We start from the raw sequence: 19,920 nt of genomic DNA, 5'->3' as shown, positions 1-19,920 counted from the left end.
CTGCTTTTACCAGCATCAGACGTCTTTTTTTGCAGCTTAAAAATGCCTCTCCATGTTATTCTATGGTCTCATGCATACACAGCCTTTTAGGAGCTGTAAGTGGCATAGGCATTTTTAAGCTGCAAAAAAAAAAACAGGACCAGCACATTCTGAGGACCAGCGTTACAGCTGTAAAAATGTCTGATGCTGCTAAAGGCTGCTAAACATGGCTTAACGTTGGATAGAGCGTTAAGCCATGTCAAGCTTTTTTTTTTTTTTTTTGACATGTCAAAATCTATGGTTCCCTATGAGAGCCCATTGATTTGAATAGAAGTCGCATCATGATGATCTGACTTGTGGTGCGACTTGTGCTCTTGAGAATCTTGAAGGGGAACCCCACACCAAAATTAAATTAAAAAATTGGCGTGCAGCCTGGCAGGTCAAGAAAGGGGGGCAAGCGAACGCCCCCCCCCCCCCCCAGAACATTTCAGGCCTCAACATAGGGGGGGTGTGCACCATATACCCAGGCTCACTCTTAGTGACACCAACATATTTTTTTACTTCTTGTACAGCATTAGACTCATTGTACTCAGTCTGACTTTATACTCATACATATTATAGTAGTGAGCTTTATACTCAGGTATATATTCTCTACAACTATTACCATGAATGCCACATTCTGTTGGTTTGGGCTTGCGTCCTCTCTGTTTTGTCTTACCGGGCCTTCATTGGACCCCATGCCCACAGCTCCCGGGACAGACATTCTCAATAGCAGCCAAGTGAATATGAACATGTGATTTTTCTAATAACAGTTTTGTAAGTATGGGCACAATATGGCGGTCCTTTAATGTTTCATACTAGCACATTATATTTACCGTCTTTACTACCTATTTATACACTGTTTTATTTCATAGATATTAAGTTTGCATCAACCCCTGAGGAATTGAACTGTCGTTCACAAAACGCGTTGGGCTAATACGTGGAATACTTATACATACTATGGATTATTCTATGGAAAACTGTATTCGACTGTAATATACTATGTACAACATCACAGATCTGTTTAACAATATGGCATTGCCTGTGGCCACTGTTGATCCTGTATGTAGCAATACATTTGTTTTCATATCTCATCCACAGTAGTGTCACACCTCATTTAAAGTCCCAAGGACAAAATGTTGTTTTTCAAAGTATTGGGATGCCACGAACTTTAATGGCATCCCAGTCTTAGTCCGTAGGGTTCAATATTGAGTTGTCCCACCCTTGGCAGCTATAACAGCTTCAACTCTTCTGGGAAGGCTGTCCACAAAGTTTAGGAGTGTGCCTATAGAAATATTTGACCGTTCTTCCAGAAGCGCATTTGTGAGGTCAGGCACTGATGTTGAACGAGAAGGCCTGGCTCGCAGTCTCTGCTCTAATTCATCCCAAAGGTGTTCTATCGGGTTGAGGCCAGGATTCTGTGCAGGCCAGTTAAGTTTCTCTACCCCAAACTCACTCATCCATGTCTTTATGGACCTTGCTTTGTGCACTGGTGCGCAGTCACGTAGGACCAGGAAGGAGCCATCTGCAAACTGTTCCCACAAAGTCGGGAGCATGAAATTGTCCAGGGGTACATTCTGCCCCGTAGCACCATCGTCGGACAGCTCAGTACATTTTGCTGTCAGCCGGTTCATCACTTCCATCATCTGTGATACCTTCATCTTCAGTGCGACTATCTCAGACTTGACATCCAATGACCTGGTCATCATCTCCATTAGCTGTGACATCTGAGTCTTCAGAACCCCGATCTCTGGATCTCTATCAGCTGCGCTGGCCACTGTAACTCCAACAGCAGATTTCGACCCCTGGTTCTTTTCTTTATTCTCCAGCATGGCTTTCTACTCTCTCACTAATTTAATGAGCTCAGGATATTTCATGGACGCGGCACCCGCTGAAGTCTGCAGTCGAATCCAAACTGGATCAGAGTGTGAAGCACCTCGCAGAATTTGCTGCATTCTAGCTTGATATACGGCAGAAGGTAGCATCCCCTTTTTTAATATGATCTGCTGCAACATCCTATTCAAGTGTCTGAGGTATTCAGACAGGCGTTCACCTTGGCGTTGGACAGCATGCTCAAATTGTAAACTAAGTCTGCTGCTGTCTCCATTGGCCCAAACTCCTCCTGCAGGATATTCATGTAGTCTTGAGCAACGCAATCCTTCTTACTGAACTTCAGATTGCAGATAGCTTCTGAGGCAGGGCCTTAGACCTTCGGTAATCCTGTGCTTCTTGCGAGTCTCAGTAATGTCCCATTCATCCAAGGCTTGTGTGGCCTGGTCCAGCCACTCTTCAATGTTGTCCTCCCCTCTAGGCACTGGATGTCTTCTAGAAAAGACCCGGAGTTTCTGGAACCCACTTCCAGAGCACGGTGGAGTATCTCTCTGGCACTTTGACACGAAATCTCCCATAGCAGTGAGGAACTCCTTCCCAATCATGACCGAGGGTGTCGTGGATGGGTCTTCTTCCTTAATGGCCTCAGCTTGGCTAGAACTTGCAGCAGACTGATGTCTGATGTGCTTAGCTGAATTAGATGAGACTCAGTCTTGACAGCCAACTGCATACTGGTTCCTTGGAAACTGTCAGGGATCCCTAGCTTCCACTCTAGTAGTGCATAGGTGCGAGAGGTCCCTGGTTCAAAACCCGGGCGAGCCCCCACGTGTAGGTATTGGGAAGGAGCTGCTTTTGCATGTTCAGTCTGTTACTCTGTCTCTCAACCCCAATAAGCCTCAGCCCCCTTTGGCACACCTGGCAGTAGTTTAAGTGCAAGGACCAAAAATAAACATACACGTTATGATAAAACACAGAAACTGTCTTTACTGCAATATTTCTGTGGAAGAAGAACAGACAGTAACAATGTATATTCAAGTCATCAACTAGAGAGCAATAACTGAGATTTAAGAGCAATATAGCTCCAATATCAATCCTATGTTCAAGCTGCTTTCAGGGGATTCCAAACCTGAGAATGTCCCCAAGAGCAGAGGCATACTTAAATGGTAAATAAGCACAATATGACACTTTAAATCTGATTGGTTACCTTTACTCAGGTTGGCTCCATGGGTCCAGGCAGGGGGAGAGCAGAAGAATGACCCTCTTTGTGTCAGGCCTCTCTCTCCTGTCCTCCCACACCACAGGCCCAACTATAAACACTTTATTCAAATCAACATGCAATGGCTTAACTTCCTAGACAAACTGTCCCACACAACCAATGCATATACAGAGCCCTGAATATGTGTGTGCGGATCCGTATGGCACTGACAGCTTCAGTTCTTTTGAAGAAAAGATAAAATGTTGTGTCTTCGGCTAGCCACTTTTGTTGGTGCACTTAAACTCCTGAATAGTTGAGTTGAGAGGAATATTAATATAGCGAGGTCTTACCCCGAAGGGTCCCGACGCGCATAGCAAAGATCCTGGAAAGAGAGGGCCCAGGGACCAGAAGCAGCACAGAGCAGCAGAAGGGTAGAAGAGAGACTACGCAGGAAACGCCTGCGTAAAAAGCCAAGTCTTCAGTAACCCACGGAAGACCGAAATAGTGGGGGCCTCCTGGAGCTCGACAGGAAGGCTATTCCATAGTACGGCACCCTGGTGGGAGAAGGCCTGACCACCACGCCGGATATTCTTGGGCACCGAGATGTAGAGGAGATCTCTGCCAGTAGATCTGAGTGATCTGACAAGAGCTTGTTTATGAAAACGAGAGCAGAGATAGCTTGGGGCCAGGCCTCATCATCTTAAACATAATACATCCTAGCAGGGCCAAATAACACAACTGGCCCAAATTATCAAGTGAAGCAGGCAGTATCTTTCTCAGCAAGGTAAGAGGACAATGATGTCTGTATACAGTGTCCCAAAAATGGATGTCCTTATCCTTTATCCCTGTGGCACTACAAGTGTCAGCAAGATGACTACTAACAATGATGTCTGTATACAGTGTTCAATTAACCCCTTCTGGGGTGCAATGTCCCTGTTCCCTGCAGATGGGCAAAATCTCTCACCACATCCTGTGATCAAGGCGCACACGAATATCGTGGAACAGCAGGCTTTCCTGGTGACCCGACTAGTCACCTCACACTGGAACGCTTCACTGTCGGTGCAGGTGCGCCTCAATATGCACCTTGAAACCCCCTCTCTCAGGCTGGATGTCCTAACTGGTGCTGGAGGCCTGAATTGCTTGGGGAAATCACCTGAGAGAGAGCATCTCTCCTTACGGTCTGATCTCTTTCACTGCCTCATGGTCACTGAAAATCTCTTCAGGAATTAAAATGGAGGCTTTTACTTTCCTGCCCACAGAGAATGGTAGTCTTGGTATTTTCTGTCACTATACAAGGCTATGGGGCCGCTCTGTGCTGGAAATTCATATTCCAGAGTCCTTTGCAGCTGCTTCCTGTAGCTTGTTAAAATCCCCCTCATTGGCTCCTGCCACTGCTCCTTTTATTGGCTCTCTTCCCCCTGCCAATAGGAACACAGGGGAGGCTTCAAAGTGAACAGCAGCTCTATGTGAGTCAGCTCAGATTCAGTCAGTGAGAAAGGGAGAAGGAGGGGGGTGAAAAAGCCAATGCAGACATTGACAGGCAGCTTTCTCCCTCTCTCAGGCTGAAAAGCCTGTGTACATCACAACGGCCAGCTTGGCAGGGTCACGGAAGAAACGAAAAACACACGCTACATGTGGATGAGCAAGTTTGGGGTGGAGGAACTTAACCACTTGCCGACCAGCCCACGCCGATATACGTCAGAAGAATGGCACTCCCACTCAAACTGACGAACCTGTACGTCAGTCTGCAAAAGCGGGATAGCGGGCATGCGCCCGCCGTGCGGAGTGGGAGCGTGCCTGCGGCTCTCACGGATTCGATTTCTGCCGGAGGCCAGCGAACGTGGCGAGGAGAGGCAGAACGGGGAAATGCCTATGTAAACAAGGCATTTCCCTGTTCTGCCTAGTAACATGACAGAGATCTTCTGTTCCCTGTCATCCGGAACAGTGATCTCTGTCATGTCAGTGGTAGCCCATCCCCCCACAGTTAGAACACGCTGAGGGAACACACTTAACCCCTTGATTGCCCACTAGTGTTTAACCCCTTCCCTGCCAGTGACACCTATACAGTAATCAGTGGCTATTTGTAGCTCTGATCGCTGTATAAATGTCAATGGTCCCAAAATAGTGTCAAAAGTGTCCGATCTGTCCGCAGCAATGTTGCAGTCACAAAAAAAAATGCAGATCACCACATTACTAATAAAAAAAAAAATTAATAACAAAAATGCCATAAATCTATCCCCTATTTTGTAGACGCTATAAATTTTGCGCAAACTAATCAATATACACTTATTGCGATTTTTTTTTTACCAAAAATATGTAGAAGAATACATATCAGCCTAAACTGAGAAAGAAATTTATTTTTTATATATTTTTTGGGGATGTTTATTATAGCAAAAAGTAAAAAATATTGTTTTTTTTTCAAAATTGTCAGTCTTTTTTGTTTATAGTGCAAAAAAAAAAAAAAAAAAAGCAGAGGTGATCAAATACCACCAAAAGAAAGCTTTATTTGTGGGAAAAAAAGGACGTCAATTGGGTACAGCATCGTGTCATCCTGTCATCGGGAGCAGTGATCGCTGTCATGTGAGTAGTAGCCCATCCCCCCCACAGTTAGAATCACTCCCTAGGACACACTTAACCCCTTGATTGCCCCCTAGTGTTTAACCCCTTCCCTGCCAGTGTCATTTACACAGTAATCTGTGCATTTTTATAGCACTGATCGCTGTATGAATGACAATGGTCCCAAAATAGTGTCAAAAGTGTCCGATCTGTCTGCCATAATGTCGCAGTCATGATAAAAATCGCAGATCGCCGCCATTACTAACAAAAAAAAATTAATAACAAAAATGCCATAAATCTATGCCCTATTTTGTCTTTTTTTGTTTATAGCGCAAAAAATAAAAACCGCAAAGGTGATCAAATACCACCAAAAGAAAGCTCTATATGTGGGAAAAAAAGGACGTCAATTGGGTACAGCGTCGCACGACTGCGCAATTGTCAGTTAAAGCAACACAGTGCCGTATCACAAAAAATGCTCTGGTCATTAAGGGGAGCAGTTGCAGGAGCCAATGAGGGGGACTTTAACAAGCTACAAAAATCTTCCGGGGCTGAAGTGGTTAATTGGCCTGCACAGATCCTGACCTCAACCCGATAGACCACCTTTGGGATGAATTAGAGCAGAGACTGTGAGCCAGGCCTTCTCATCCAACATCAGTGCCTGGTCTCACAAATGCACTTCTGGAAGAATGGTCAAACATTCACATAGACGCACTCCTAAACCTCGTGGACAGTCTTCCCAGAAGAGTTAAAGCTGTTATAGCTGCAAAGGGTGGGCCAACTCAATATTGAACCTTATGGACTAAGACTGGGGTGCCATTAAAGTTCATGTGCATGTAAAGGCAGGAGTCCTGATACTTTTGATAATATAGTGTAGGTCAGCTAGCTTAGACAATCCAATAAGGGGGCTTTTGGATAAGTCAGCCCCCATTAGTAAAGGGTGAGGTCACAGCAATCATATTGGTAATAGGCTTTAGCTGTGATAGGGAAAGTATAGGGAATGTATGATTCTAACTATGTTTTCCTAAAAGGCCCTAAAAAGAGACACCTAATAACACTGTGTTATTATACTATGCACTTGCAGTCAAACTAACAATGTGAATATTCAAATCAAAACTTCTCTCGTTTAATCTACATTGATTATTTTTAATCCTTATGCTGCTAGCATTAGTAAATAGATAGGAAAGTATATCATATTTGCTTGTTTTAAACTGTTTTTAATTTCTTCAGTTACTTCCTGGTTTCCATGCATAGGCAAATGATATCATAGAACCCAGGAGTGTTCAGGAGGGGAGGAGGGGCTTTCTTAGCTAAGCACTCCCTCTCCTGCTTGCACGCCTGAGCTAAGGGCAGGTGGATTCCAGGAAGTAAATGTTACATGAATCATCTGCCCTTACTCAAAATGGCCGTGGCCAGAAATGCTAGAGGGTGTTTTTCAAAGTGATCTCTTAACAAAATAAAGCATGGATGGGTAAGTTTGCTTTGAATATTAAAAATTAATTGAATAGCATTTTTGGTTTGTGGTGCAATGGCGAAGCTAGACATTCTTTCACCCAAGCCAAAGACTCATTTCGGCACCCCCCACCTGAAAGAGAAGGCCTACACAATCATGGTGTAGGTCAGGTTTGAGCGATTTCAGGCTTCACTTCCAAAGCGGATTAGGAGGGGTACAACAGGAAAAAGAAGAAGTGAGCCAAAGCGTGCAAAGCTTGCTCTTCCTTCCCAGTGTGACGACCTTCCTAATTTGCTGCAGAGGTGAGACTTGAATTTTGAATTTGCTAATTGCACTTTCACCTGTGTAGAAAAAAAGCCCACCCTTCCGCTACGTACAGAGTGCAGGGTTCAGGGGTGTGCTACGTACAGAGTGCAGGGTTCAGGGGTGTGCTACGTACAGAGTGCAGGGTTCAGGGGTGTGCTACGTACAGAGTGCAGGGTTCAGGGGTGTGCTTCGTACAGAGTGCAGGGTTCAGGGGTGTGCTACGTACAGAGTGCATGGTTCAGGGGTGTGCTACGTACAGAGTGCAGGGTTCAGGGGTGTGCTACGTACAGAGTGCAGGGTTCAGGGGTGTGCTACGTACAGAGTGCAGGGTTCAGGGGTGTGCTTCGTACAGAGTGCAGGGTTCAGGGGTGTGCTACGTACAGAGTGCATGGTTCAGGGGTGTGCTACGTACAGAGTGCAGGGTTCAGGGGTGTGCTACGTACAGAGTGCAGGGTTCAGGGGTTTGCTACGTACAGAGTGCAGGGTTCAGGGGGTGTGTTGTATGCAGGGTTCAGGGGGTGTGTTGTGTGCAGGGTTCAGGGGGTGTGCTGCGTGCAGGGTTCAGGGGTGAGCCGCATGCAGGGTTCAGGGGTGTGCTGCCTGCAGGGTTCAGGGGTGTGCTGCGTGCAGGGTTCAGGGGTGTGTTGCGTGTAGGGTTTAGGGGTGTGCTGCATGCTGAGGTGTGCAGGAGTGTGCAGGGGTGTCACTATCCTTGACAGGACTGACATCCCGCCATCCAGTGTAAATTCTATTCTCTTGCCATCCCCCCCCCCGTACAAATGCCATCACAACTTTTGTTTAATTCCCCCTCAAATGTCCTCTCTCATCACAGACCTCAGATACAGGAGATGTTATACCTGTCCTGTCAGCCTCCTCCTCCTGGTTTAAACAAAAGAATAATATGGGGCACTCTGGGTACCACAATATCATGTACAAGGGGTATGGGTGGGATAGGCGAATAAGTCAGTTCATATTGGGGGATTAGTCCATGTGAGGAAATAAATAAGATGAAAGATGTCCCACCTGCCCCCGCAACCCCCCCCCCCCCCCCCCCCATAGTTTCGGCCCTGTTGTGGTGTTCAGAAGTGTGGTTCCACTTTAATCTAGTTCTAAAAATGTACCAGCTTCTCTTGAGGAAAGAAAAACAACAGCTAATGTTGTGTTACAAACTAAGAAGTAATTGTATTATAAACAATTTGATAAGGCATCATAAGGATAAAATCAGTATCTTAATAACCTGACCTTGGCAAGTGAAGGATTAAATAACACTTCAGGAATTCTGAAACGTTCCACTCCAAATTTACAGTTATATCCATTAGGAAACTCATAAGTCACCGGGGGTTTCTTAGCAGCCACACTAGCAAAATCAAGGGAACATGTTATATATTAAAATATTGGCAGTACAGTAATCTTCATGAATATCCATAATACACAGTATAGAGGTGAAGAATATGAAAATAAGCTTACAAAACACACAGTATTCTATAGGTGCAAAATAAATATACAAAATCAAGCTTACTTCTCATGGTATATGGTGTTTGAAACCTGAAGAACTGTTGACTTGAAATCATGTACTACTCGCTATAAAAATAAAAAGTAGATATATTGAATCTAAAAAAAAAAAAAAAAATGTTTTAACTATAAATTTTGCATTGTAATCTCATTTTGCTCACATTGCACATATTATTATGCCAAGAATCAGTGACTTGAGGCAGGTTCTCTTTTCTATTCCATTGGGCTGGTGCTCCTTCCTGTACTGCTTCCTACAAGTTATAAAAAGCATAATGAGAACACAGCGCAAGTACAGTCAAATAACAGAGCAATTATGATGTATAAAAGGAAAGTGAATGTGTTATGCACAGCAATCAATCACATCCAGTTGTAAGTTTTTTGGTAAATGTTAGAAAAGCACAATGTAGTCTAATGTAATTGGTGATTATAGGCAACACATAGATGTCCCCAAAGTATATGTAAAACCTAAGGATGAGTTCACGCCGCTGCACAGAGCGGCTCACAGCAGGAGTCCGGTGCGTCCCCGTTCACCGTTTCAGGTCCGATTTCAGCCTGAATTTTCGGCTGAATTTGGACCTGAAATGGACCAGAAGACAAACAGGACTCCTGTGCAATTCGCACCGGACCCGCTCCAGAGCTGTGTGAACCGGCTCCATACAGAGACGATCACAATCTCCTAACATGTAAATTAGATGTGGGGAAACCTGGGGAAAAATAGTGTGAACCCAGCCTAAAACAATTTTTTTGTACATTTACCATCATGCCTCAGTATATATAGTCTTCTTAAAGTGGTTGTAAACTCTGTTACATCACTTGTACATACAGGTAAGCCTGTAATAAGGCTTACCTGTAGGTACTGTAAATATCTCCTAAGCTTGCACGGTTTGGGAGATAGTCACTATATACGCTGCTGCCGGCGTCATCGGTGCATGTGCACTGAAGAAATGACCCGCCGGTGCCGTTTTTTCAGGGCCATGCCATGACCGGCGGCTCCCGCGCGAATGCGTGGAAGTGACGTCATTGCGGCTCCGGCCAATCACAGTGCTGGAGCACGCAAACCCAGAAGTAACTCCGGTGAAAGATGACGGCCATGCACTTGGTGTTCCGGCGCCGATTCAGGGCATCGTTCTAAGGTAAGTATTTCATAATGAGCTAGTATGCGACGCATACTAGCTCATTATGCCTTTGTCTTGCAGGTTCTGTTTGTTTTTTTTGTATTTTTCGGAGGTTTACAACCTCTTTAAGCAGAACTTTTAGATGCAAACTTTCTTTTCTGGACCCTACCAGCAACAGCACTTCATATTGCAGGCTGACAATTCTACACCACTGTCTTGCAATTAGCTGCTGGGTTGATAACCTGCTGTGTGCTCTTTTCCTGGTTCATCTTCATGGCAGCATACACACATGGGTTGTGACTCCGCCCCTACAACCTGATAGGACTGGTTAACTATAAATCAAAGACAGACCTGGCTCACAGCATTCTACTTTTTTTCCTCACCTGATCAGGACTGGAATCTCAAGGTATCCCTTATCGTTTGTCACCACAGCCAGGTTCAGCCTCTCCTGGGTGGAAGTCCTTCCTGTAAGTCTCTAAATTAGCTATATGGCTGGAGCCCCATTCTAGTGGTCTGGGGGGCATATTTCAGCCTCTCCTGGGTGGAAGTCCTTCCTCTACAGTCTCTAAATTAGCTATTTGGTTAAAACCCCATTCTGGTGGTGCAGGCTTTTCAAAGAAAGCTTTGACGTAAGTGACAGCCTTTCCCTTTGCTTTCCATATGCTTTTTACTTCTTTTCTCTGTTTTATGGGCGTTTGCCATTTCCAAGATGGCGGTAGCAGTGCAAGTACACTCTGAGCATGAGAGACAGGAAGTGATGCGGCCACTGTGACCAGTTTCCTGGCTAGAGCTTTTCCAGGATGGCGATCTGAGTATGCTCAGGCACTGATATCATCACTAATGGCAAATGTGAGCTTTAAATGGTTTATGGCATTTTTGGGCAACAAATGGTGGAGCTCTCTACTCATGCATGCTGGATGCTTATGTGGTCATTGTTTGCAGGTATGTTTTCCCTCTTTATAGCATTCACCTGGGCTCTTCCTATCTCCTTCTCAATGCTTGCTCTGGGATCACTGTGTTGGGCTCAGTTTCCACTAGTGCGACTTGTCACTGCAAAGTCACATGGCAAGTTGTACCCCATGATTTCCAATGAGTACCATTCATATCTGTGACCATAGACCTCAAGAATACACAGGCTTCAAGTCGCATTAAATTTTCAGCAAAATCGTGCAACTTTCAGGTCACAATAGTGGAGACCTAAGCCTCGTACACACGGTACGATTGTTGGCCAACCGAGCATCTGATTTTTGGCAAAAGGGCGTGTGCCAGGATCTTGTCTTGCATACAAACGGTACACAATTGTCGTGCCACAAACACGAACATAGTGACGTACTACAAGGAATTTCAGCTCTTGAGCGCCACCCTTTGGGCCCCTTCTGCTAATTTCATGTTTGGTGAGTATTGATTCTGAGCATGCGTGTTTGTACCTTTGACTTTTGTGTGACGGATTTGTGTTCTGACCATAAGAAAATCTGACGTCAAACCAGTGTACGACGAAAATTTACTAGCCTGTCATCCAACATTTGTTGGCGGAAAATTGGACAATTGTCAAAAGGAGCGTACTAATGGTAAGATTTTAGGACAACGGTCTGTCAACAGACAATCCCCTGCCAACAATCGAACCGTGTGTACGAGGCTTTAGCCTTATGCTGTTTTCATTTCAGTCTGCTGCTTTGCTCTGTTTCTATGGGAAACGCTGCCCACTCAGACCACCCATTGCTTTTAAGGTATAGGGATTAGGTAAGTAGTGAAGATTGAGAAAAAGAGTGCCAATATCCTGTAAGGACCACAAGATGGAGGGAGCCTTCTGAAGGTCAAGACAAGTTACCATCTAAGACATTCTGGCAATGTTGATTAAGGTCATCATCTCACCCCTCATTATCATTGCTCCCCTTTTACAAACATCACAAGTTACCAGCCCTAATAGTCACTGCATTTGTGGTGGAAAGTCATTGCCTGACAAGCTAGTATGTCAAATCTGCCTAGAACAAGCACTATACAGCCCTGCAAGGACCTCAAGATGGAGGGAGCCTGCTAAAAGCCAGAACAGTCACCATTCAAGCGCAGACATCCAGGCAACATTAATCAATGTGATCATCTCACCTCTCATTATTATTGCTCCCCGTTTACAAACACCACAGGTTACCAGCCCTAATTGTTGCTGCATTTGTGGTGGAAAGTCATTGCTTGACAAGCTACAGTGCATGAATTGCCTAGCATCTCCAACCAGAGCCAGTAGGTGGTGTCCAAATTGGAAAGTCTGCCATGGGAAGAAAGCGTTAAAGGGCACAGAAGCTTTGAAGAGTGCCCAATAAAGCCTTTTGCAAGAGCAGCTAAGGACGCAATTGCCTGGAGTGAAGTGGAGGAAACTCTCCACAAGGTTAGAAAGTACTAATTTCCTTCACTGACCAACTAGAGGAGTTATTCCAGAAAGAATTGAAGGGGACAGAGAAAAATGCCCGTATAAACAAGCTGTCAAAACTGTATACCCTGAAAAAGCTAAAGGTCAACCTGCAGCAGTCTCCCCTGATGGTGGATGCATCATTAATGTAGCTGGCAAGACATGTCACCTCGCTGTTACATTCAAGGAAGCTCTAGTCCGAAAATTAGATCTAGATCTGAAGTGCTCCTACATACTGTAGCATCTGTAGGTGCCGGCAGACCAGCAATAACCAGCCCATGTGCTGAGTGAGTCTGAGAGTGGTTTCAAAATTATCAACCAGCTGCTGCGCCTGCAGGACTCTGAGGAAGGTGGCAGGGTCTGCATCCCATTTAGATGTGATTTCCTATTGGGGTATCTTATCAAAAATTACATCTTTGTTGTAGTGGATGCCAAAAATCTGACATGTATCTTGGTGCAGACTTTTAGGAATATCAGTGAGCCGGTCATACAAGAAGGAAATGATGTTTCAGGGGGGTGCTCCGTACACATTCTGTGTACAGAACACCTCCAGATAGTCAGGTTGCATTGCATTTTACAGAAAATTGCAGCCCTGCAAATTGAAAAAAAAAAAGTGGAGTAACCCTTTAAATAAGCCCTTCTGGAAGAAGTGAATAGACAAGGTGGTAGCAGCTTTGTAAGAGCTGAAATTGGCAGCATACTCTGTGGTGGATGTGTCAGACGTCAACTGATGTTTTTCAGGAGCAGTGTTCCCCGCGGTCAGGAGGTACATTATGGCTGAAGCCATGGTTGGCGGATCCCGCCAAAAAAAAAAAAAACTGGTGCAAGATACCAGACAACGGATCCAATCTATTTGGGAGTTGATAGGATACAGCCATCTCAAGGGTGACCACTAGCAGGTCAGGGTAAATATCATCTGACAAAAATAGAAAATTCAAAAAGGTCCAGCATACAGGTGGCATTTCCCAAGTAGATACAGGGAGGAAAAATCCTACGGACCGGGGAAAAGATTAGTAAAGGAACTGAAGTACCCATCATCATTATTGAAACCTTAAACATCTAAGGCACCTGTCTTGGGAGAACAGCAGAAGTCCTTTTTAAGGGTGCATTCATCCAGGGGGTGCCTGTGTGAAGCTTTGCGCACACACCTGGATGGAAAATATTCAAGATCTGTGGGGGATATCAGCTATATTGGCGTGACATTGGTGGAAGTTTAAGGGAGGTCCACCTTTCTGGTACAATAATTTTTATTGAAAAAGTATAACATCATGACAAATGCTCACCCATATAGGGGTGTAATTCAATGAGCATAACGATCATATAACATTGACAGGTGGGAAGTCCACCTTTTAATCTCCTCCAGTCAGCCAGGCTACCAGAGTTGATGGAAAAGTAAAACACTCTGATCCAGTTGTAGCTGGATTAAATTAAAAAAAAAAGAAGCAATCGTGAAGGTTCCAGTTGCCCAGAGGAGATGAGGATTCGGTTCACCTCTGTTCCTAGCAAAAAAAATAAAAATAAAAATCAGGTAATCTGTGCCCATTGCTAAAGTTGAAAAAAAAAACTCAACAAGCACAGGAAGTTGGAGTCGTGCAAGATGGGAAAACCTCCAATCAAATATATTATTCATATATCTGGGAAACTGGATGCTCTGTAAGTTTATCAGACACCCCCTTGTCCCAATTCAGCCTCAATTCCTCTACCAGTTTGAGTGCCTCCCCTTCAGCCTGTACATCTCCCCCAGGGCATTCACAAAGGTCTTACTGTCTGCAATAGTGACAGGAAAAATTCAGTAGAACTTCCACAAGGGAATATCCGTCCTCCCATAGAAAAAGCCAAAGGTGCTTTGGGAGTGAAGTTTCTTCCAGCAGAACAGTGCCGGAGTATTCTTGGTTCTTCATAACTGACCAATTGTTTTCGGATGGAACATTATCACATCAGACCCCAGCTAGAAAGGTTGGGGGATGCATTTCAAAGAGCAGGCTGCTCAATGTCATGGGATGTTAAGCTTATAAGGCATAGTATTGAATGCTCTTGAACTGAGAGTAGTGTTCAAAGCACTTCTGTCATTCACTTTTTTAGAAAGAGGAGCAAGATTTGTACTGTGCCTAGACAGCAGTGGAAGGGTAGAATTTTTAGGCTGTCAGTAGGGCTTCCTGTATCAATTGCAAATATACCATTTTGGCTTAGGAGGCTCTAATGTTTCTCTCCTACTCAAGCATTGAGTCACCAGTGCCGCTTACAGTGATGACGGATTTGCTCTGTCGTGGACAGTTTTGCCATCCAGCTCCAAGAGACTACTTTAATGGCATGGAAGTTGAGAGGCAGTGGCTACCAAGTCAGTGCGGGTAGTGCCTACCGTGTGTCAAACCAGAGAGGTCTTCATGAATAAGACTTACCAAAGAATATGGGGAAATTATGCAGATCTCACACAGCAAAAGCCTGGAGTCCTTTATCACCTAAAGCAGGCAAGGTTCTACAGTTCTTACAACTGGGGCTGAACAGGGGCCTAGGTTCAAATATGTTTAAAGTTCAAAGTTCAACCTTGTGTGCACTTACAGGAGTTTAAGGAGTCCTTAACTCTTTAGTGATGCAATTCTTAAAAGGCTTGCATGAAGTTATAGACCTTCCAGGAAACCATTGTTCCCTATGTGGAACTTGCTTATGGTTCTCATTTCTATCAAGGCCCCATTTCTATCCTACAGAATTGGCTACACTCTGCAATCTAACCCTAAAGACCGTATTTCTGGTTGCTACAACCTCTGTGAAAAGAGGTGTCAGAACTGCAGGCTTTGTACTCAAGGAGCCTCACTTAACGTTCTACCCGGACAGAATAGTCCTAAAACTCCAGACTGGTTTTATCCAATTTAACCGGGAAGTCAATTTACCATCTTTCTTGGTTGAGTGAGAGATCCACATCCCCTGGATGTTGAGCTAACGCTGGTGACCTGCTTGACAGCTACCTTTTAATTCAGGAAAGCTGAAATCTGTACTTGGTTCCAGCATGGCTTAAGGCAGGCTCAGTCAGCATAGCCTGAGGCTATTTGCAAGTCAGCAATATGTTCCTCCCAGGACACCTTCATTACACTTTTTAATAGGTGAACCCGGCTCACAACAGTAACATTTGGGAAGTTCATGGTGCATACTTACGCTACTGATGATTACAAAATTTTTCTTGCACCCTCCCGTATGGCGAGTTAGTTCCCATGTGTGTGCTGCCATGATGCACCAGGAAAATGGAACATTCTACACTCAACTTTCCATAATTTTCCTTTCCTTGTGCATCTTCATGGCAGCATACAGATGCCCACCCAAATGGTGAGCGTTACAGAGAATGCTGTGAGCCAGTGTTCTGCCGAGAAAGTTCTCCTCAGCGGATAATGACCCCCCTGTACTGCGCAGGCGCAGCGCTTGCGCAGTACGAACAACAATGGAGCCGCCGAAAATCTCCGAAGCTGAACAGCTGTGAGTCAGCTGTAGACAGCGCCTGCGCAATGAGCAGGACATTGTGGCCGAGGCTGCTGCAGGCTCCCGATGCTCGTGCTACTGTGCAAGGGGCGGGTGTATTACTGTCATATCGTGGTAAGGGGTGGATGCTACAGAAGAGGTTGAATATTAAATTAAAGGGCAGAGCTGTTTGCACGAGCATCGGGAGCGTGCGGCATTGTCTGGTAGCATCGGGAGCGTCTGTTAGAATGTGGTGTTCATTGCGCAGGCGCGTGGTGTTCATTGCGCAGGTGCGGTGTACAGCTAACTTTCAGCTGTGTATGTTCAGCTATTTTTGGCGGTTCTCCGCCGGGGGAACTTTTTTGGCAAGCTTTGTACTGCACAAGCGCTGTGCATGCGCAGTACGGGGGGGGTCCTTATCCGCCGGGGGAACTTTTTTGGCAAGACACCGGGTCTGTCTTTGATTTACAGTTAACCAGTCCTATCAGGTTGTGGGGGCGGAGTCACAACCCATGTCTGTATGCTGCCATGAAGATGCACCAGGAAAGGAAAATTACAGAAAGGTGGGTATACAATTTTCAGTTTTTCAGTTGACCGTTAACCCACCATTCAGGTCTTTCAGGCGGGCTAACAACTGAAGGAGCTAGGACAGCAAATTGACAATGCTGCGGCTAATTGGGATTCAGTAGCTTAGCGTTGTCAGCCTGCAACAGGAAATGCTGTTACTTTCAGGATCTCCAGGTAAAAACGTTTTGCTTACAAAAACTGTATAGTGAGGCATGATGCCATACTGAATAATAGATTTAGAGTCTACATAAATGTTAAACCTTTCTACTACATAAAGGCTTGTTTTTCTTTTGCTAGTTTATCTTACCTTTGAATCAATCATATATGGAGGAATCAGATCTACATTCATCTCTTGAAATAACTCTCTGCACTGTGTAGTAAGGAAGTCTCCAGCAATAGGAGATTTTACAACACCTGCCAAAAACAATAACACAAAGTAGAGTCAAAATCTAGTCATGTTTTCATTAAAGGAAACCTGTCCTGAGTAAAATAAGAGGGTCATTGCTGACCTTCTGAAAATGCAAGTTACCTGGTTGTTATCCTGACCCTCTGGCTTCAATTCATTCTGGGTCACTAAGGCCAGTAAGTATACAGACCAGATAAATTAAAAGTCCTTATCTGTGTAAATATTTCAGGTCACTGACATAAAAGTACTGATGCATTCAGTGCCCTAATTTTTTTGGGGGGGGGGGCAAAAAAGAAAAATTGCCCCAGGCCCCCTGCCAGAAGATGCCCCAGACTTCCTTTTTTTAAAAAAAAAATGTAATAATCATAAAATTCGTTTTATTATTAAAAATAATTAGCAAAGTGTGTGTCAGGATATGGAACAGTTAAGCCTGATTTCAGAGGCAAAGAAAAGGATGAGGGCTTCTGGCAGATGTTGTACATTTCAGTTTCTCATATTATTTTACCTTTCGAGATGTTTGTTTTAACATGACCGTGTCACAGAATTTATTGCCTTGTTTATGAGAAAAAAGTAGGGATAAGGGAAAAGTTCAAAAAATGTTGGAAAGTGTCAGGCAACAGCCCTGACCCATCGTGTGGGAGTGAAGTTAATGACCAGCATCAATTTATTGCAATGGGAAACATGAGAGAGAAGCTCACTCCCTGCTTGACCCTGCTTGGGTCAAGGGGCGAATACGACACTTGTGGTCCCAAATAGGGTAAGACTTTGTTAGGAAGTTTTTCCAGGTTGGTTAAGTTCGGGACATGATTGGCCCTGGATCAGAATCGGGCAGAATGACAAAGTAGAGTTTTGGATGAATTTGGATGAGAGTAGAGGGGCTCCCGAACTTGAAGTGCCCCGGGCCCCTCAAGGTCTGAATCCAGCACTGGATACATGGCAGTCTGGCAACTACCATTTTCAGAACAAGTGGTTGGCAATCATCATTCATGTTTGTCTTTTTAAAGAGACTGTAAAGGTTTAAAATAACAAACATGTTATACTTTCCGGCTCTGTGCAAGGCTTTTGAACAGAGTGGCCCTGATCCTCCTCTTCTGGGGGGGCCAGGCGGCGCTCCTGGCTCCCCCCTCACATCAGGTGCCCCCACAGTGAGCCACATTCCATGGGGGCACTTGTGCGGGCATGCTCCTGAGTGCTGTTGCGTCCACTGATACAGACAGCAGGACTCGGACCTGCCCCTGTGTCACTGGATTTGATTGACAGCAGCGGGAGCCAATGGAGAGGGTGGGGCAGCACTAGGAGCCAATCAAAGCTTTATTTCTATCAGTCACATAGTTATTAGAGGGGAGAGCAAGGAGATGACTTCCTTAGTGTGCTACTTCTCATTCACTGTCCAGTCACAGGTAGTGAGGTCCAGGGTCTGGAAGTACATTGATGGTTTAGAGCGTTCAGATACATTTGTTTCAATTGTGTGTTAGCTGTTTGCCTGGAATTCATCTTTAGAATTCAACATTTTTTATTGTTTCTAATGTTGACCACACCCATAACATTCATTATTTAATTCAATTATAATTGTTCTTTCAATTCTTTTGATGCTGTCACACAAACACCCTGTCTTCTCCTTCAACTTAAAGCATAACTAAAGGCAAAACATTTTATTTAAATTTTGTATAGCGTACAGAGGGATTAGAATGCTTGTCAGTCTTTATTGCTGTCTGGGTCCCCGTTAAGGAGATTTACCCTTTTTTGTCCTGTTTGCCATTATCATTGAAAGTGAAAGAAAATCCCAAATTTTGTGTCGTCCCCAGGAAAGTAATAGATGGGAAAACGGGGATACTAGATCTGGTGACCTGGGGGTCTCCAAGGAATTCCCCTAATTTAAGGGATTTTCTCTCATATCCTGTTTTGCCTATGGGACAGGAAGTGAAGGAAAATCTCCACAATGAGACACAGATGCTGAATAAAAATATCCTCCCTTGCTCTATCCAAAAGGAAAAAAATGATCTGCCTTTTTAGTTCTACTTTAATGGTTTTCTTTTACAAAAACAACTAAACAGTATAATATATGAAATCTCCCACACAGACAAAAAAAAAGTTAAAATAAATCAACACAATGTCTACAAATGGAAAACAAATGTATGAGGACATCACGCTGGCCACATGCAGTTTAGATTAGATCTGTTAGTTCATTAAAATTTACCAACATTAATCAAGTCTTTTTACAGAATGTTAAATACACAAAGGCCATTTTAATTAAAAGTATTGGTCAAAAGAAAAAAAGGATGTTGACATACTTAGTAATTAATAATAAATAGTTAATGCTTACTTTTATGAATTATAAGTCCATCACGCACTGGAATGGCTGTTGTATATTTAGATCCACTATCCAAAATCAAACCAGTATTCCTTCCACTAGCGAATCTGATTTTATAAGTAAAGGAATTCTTGTACTGTGACAGTGATAGCCGTTCTTGTATTTCAATTACTGGCAGCTTATAAAGTGTAATTTATAAAGTAAAAAACATAATTATCATTTAAGACAGTGTCTTTATTGTCTAAATGCATCAATTCAGATTTAAACCAAAGGAAAATGAATGACAATTGAAGGAGGAACGTATGAATCTCTTCCATTTTCAAAGGCACAGCATGTCTAAACTCAACAGCAAAAATGTAATATATTTCAATAAACTGTCCTTAGAGGTGATGGTTGCATTAGTCTTTTTTAAGCTATTATTTCTTTATTTTAACCTGATAATTCTGCAAAAAACATACTTTCTCTCCTAGGGTGGCTATGCTTACTCCTCCACTGTATCTATGGATGGAGCCATAGTTGCCGCCTAAGCTGGACTTTACATAGGACCTTTTTTGTTGTTGTTGTCTATTAAATGTTTTTATTTTCAATAAAAAAATAGCACAATGTGTACATCGTAGCACTCAGTAAAATGACATGCAAATACATGATCGTGAGCAATAAAAGTAGCAGAAAAGCAATATCTGCTCTAACAAGGGCTGAAAGTATTGACCCTTAGAATACTAATAGAGAGTAGATCCTCAGTGGATATTTGTCTGATTTTTATTTTTTATTTTAACAGGAATGTTATAAAATCAAATAAAACAAGT

At 43.8% G+C, this 19,920-nt stretch overlaps 1 protein-coding gene across 1 annotated transcript in view; it reads right to left on the bottom strand.

Moving 5' to 3' along the window:
• LOC141139785 (actin-like protein 6A) overlaps nt 1-19,920 on the bottom strand; it is a 67,357-nt gene that overhangs the window by 12,857 nt on the left and 34,580 nt on the right. The window contains exons 6-10 of the mRNA XM_073626267.1: nt 19,127-19,221; nt 16,705-16,811; nt 9,029-9,118; nt 8,875-8,936; nt 8,598-8,712 (exon numbers count right to left, since the gene is read on the bottom strand). Of these exons, the coding sequence (XP_073482368.1) occupies nt 8,598-8,712; nt 8,875-8,936; nt 9,029-9,118; nt 16,705-16,811; nt 19,127-19,221 (469 nt within the window). The remainder of the gene's footprint in view (nt 1-8,597; nt 8,713-8,874; nt 8,937-9,028; nt 9,119-16,704; nt 16,812-19,126; nt 19,222-19,920) is intronic.

The sequence above is a fragment of the Aquarana catesbeiana genome, linkage group LG04 (genome assembly GCF_042186555.1).
Source record: "Aquarana catesbeiana isolate 2022-GZ linkage group LG04, ASM4218655v1, whole genome shotgun sequence".
In the NCBI taxonomy this organism is placed as follows: domain Eukaryota; kingdom Metazoa; phylum Chordata; class Amphibia; order Anura; family Ranidae; genus Aquarana; species Aquarana catesbeiana.
The sequence above is the reverse complement of the archived record's forward strand: the minus strand, read 5'-3'. Positions and strand labels throughout refer to the sequence as shown.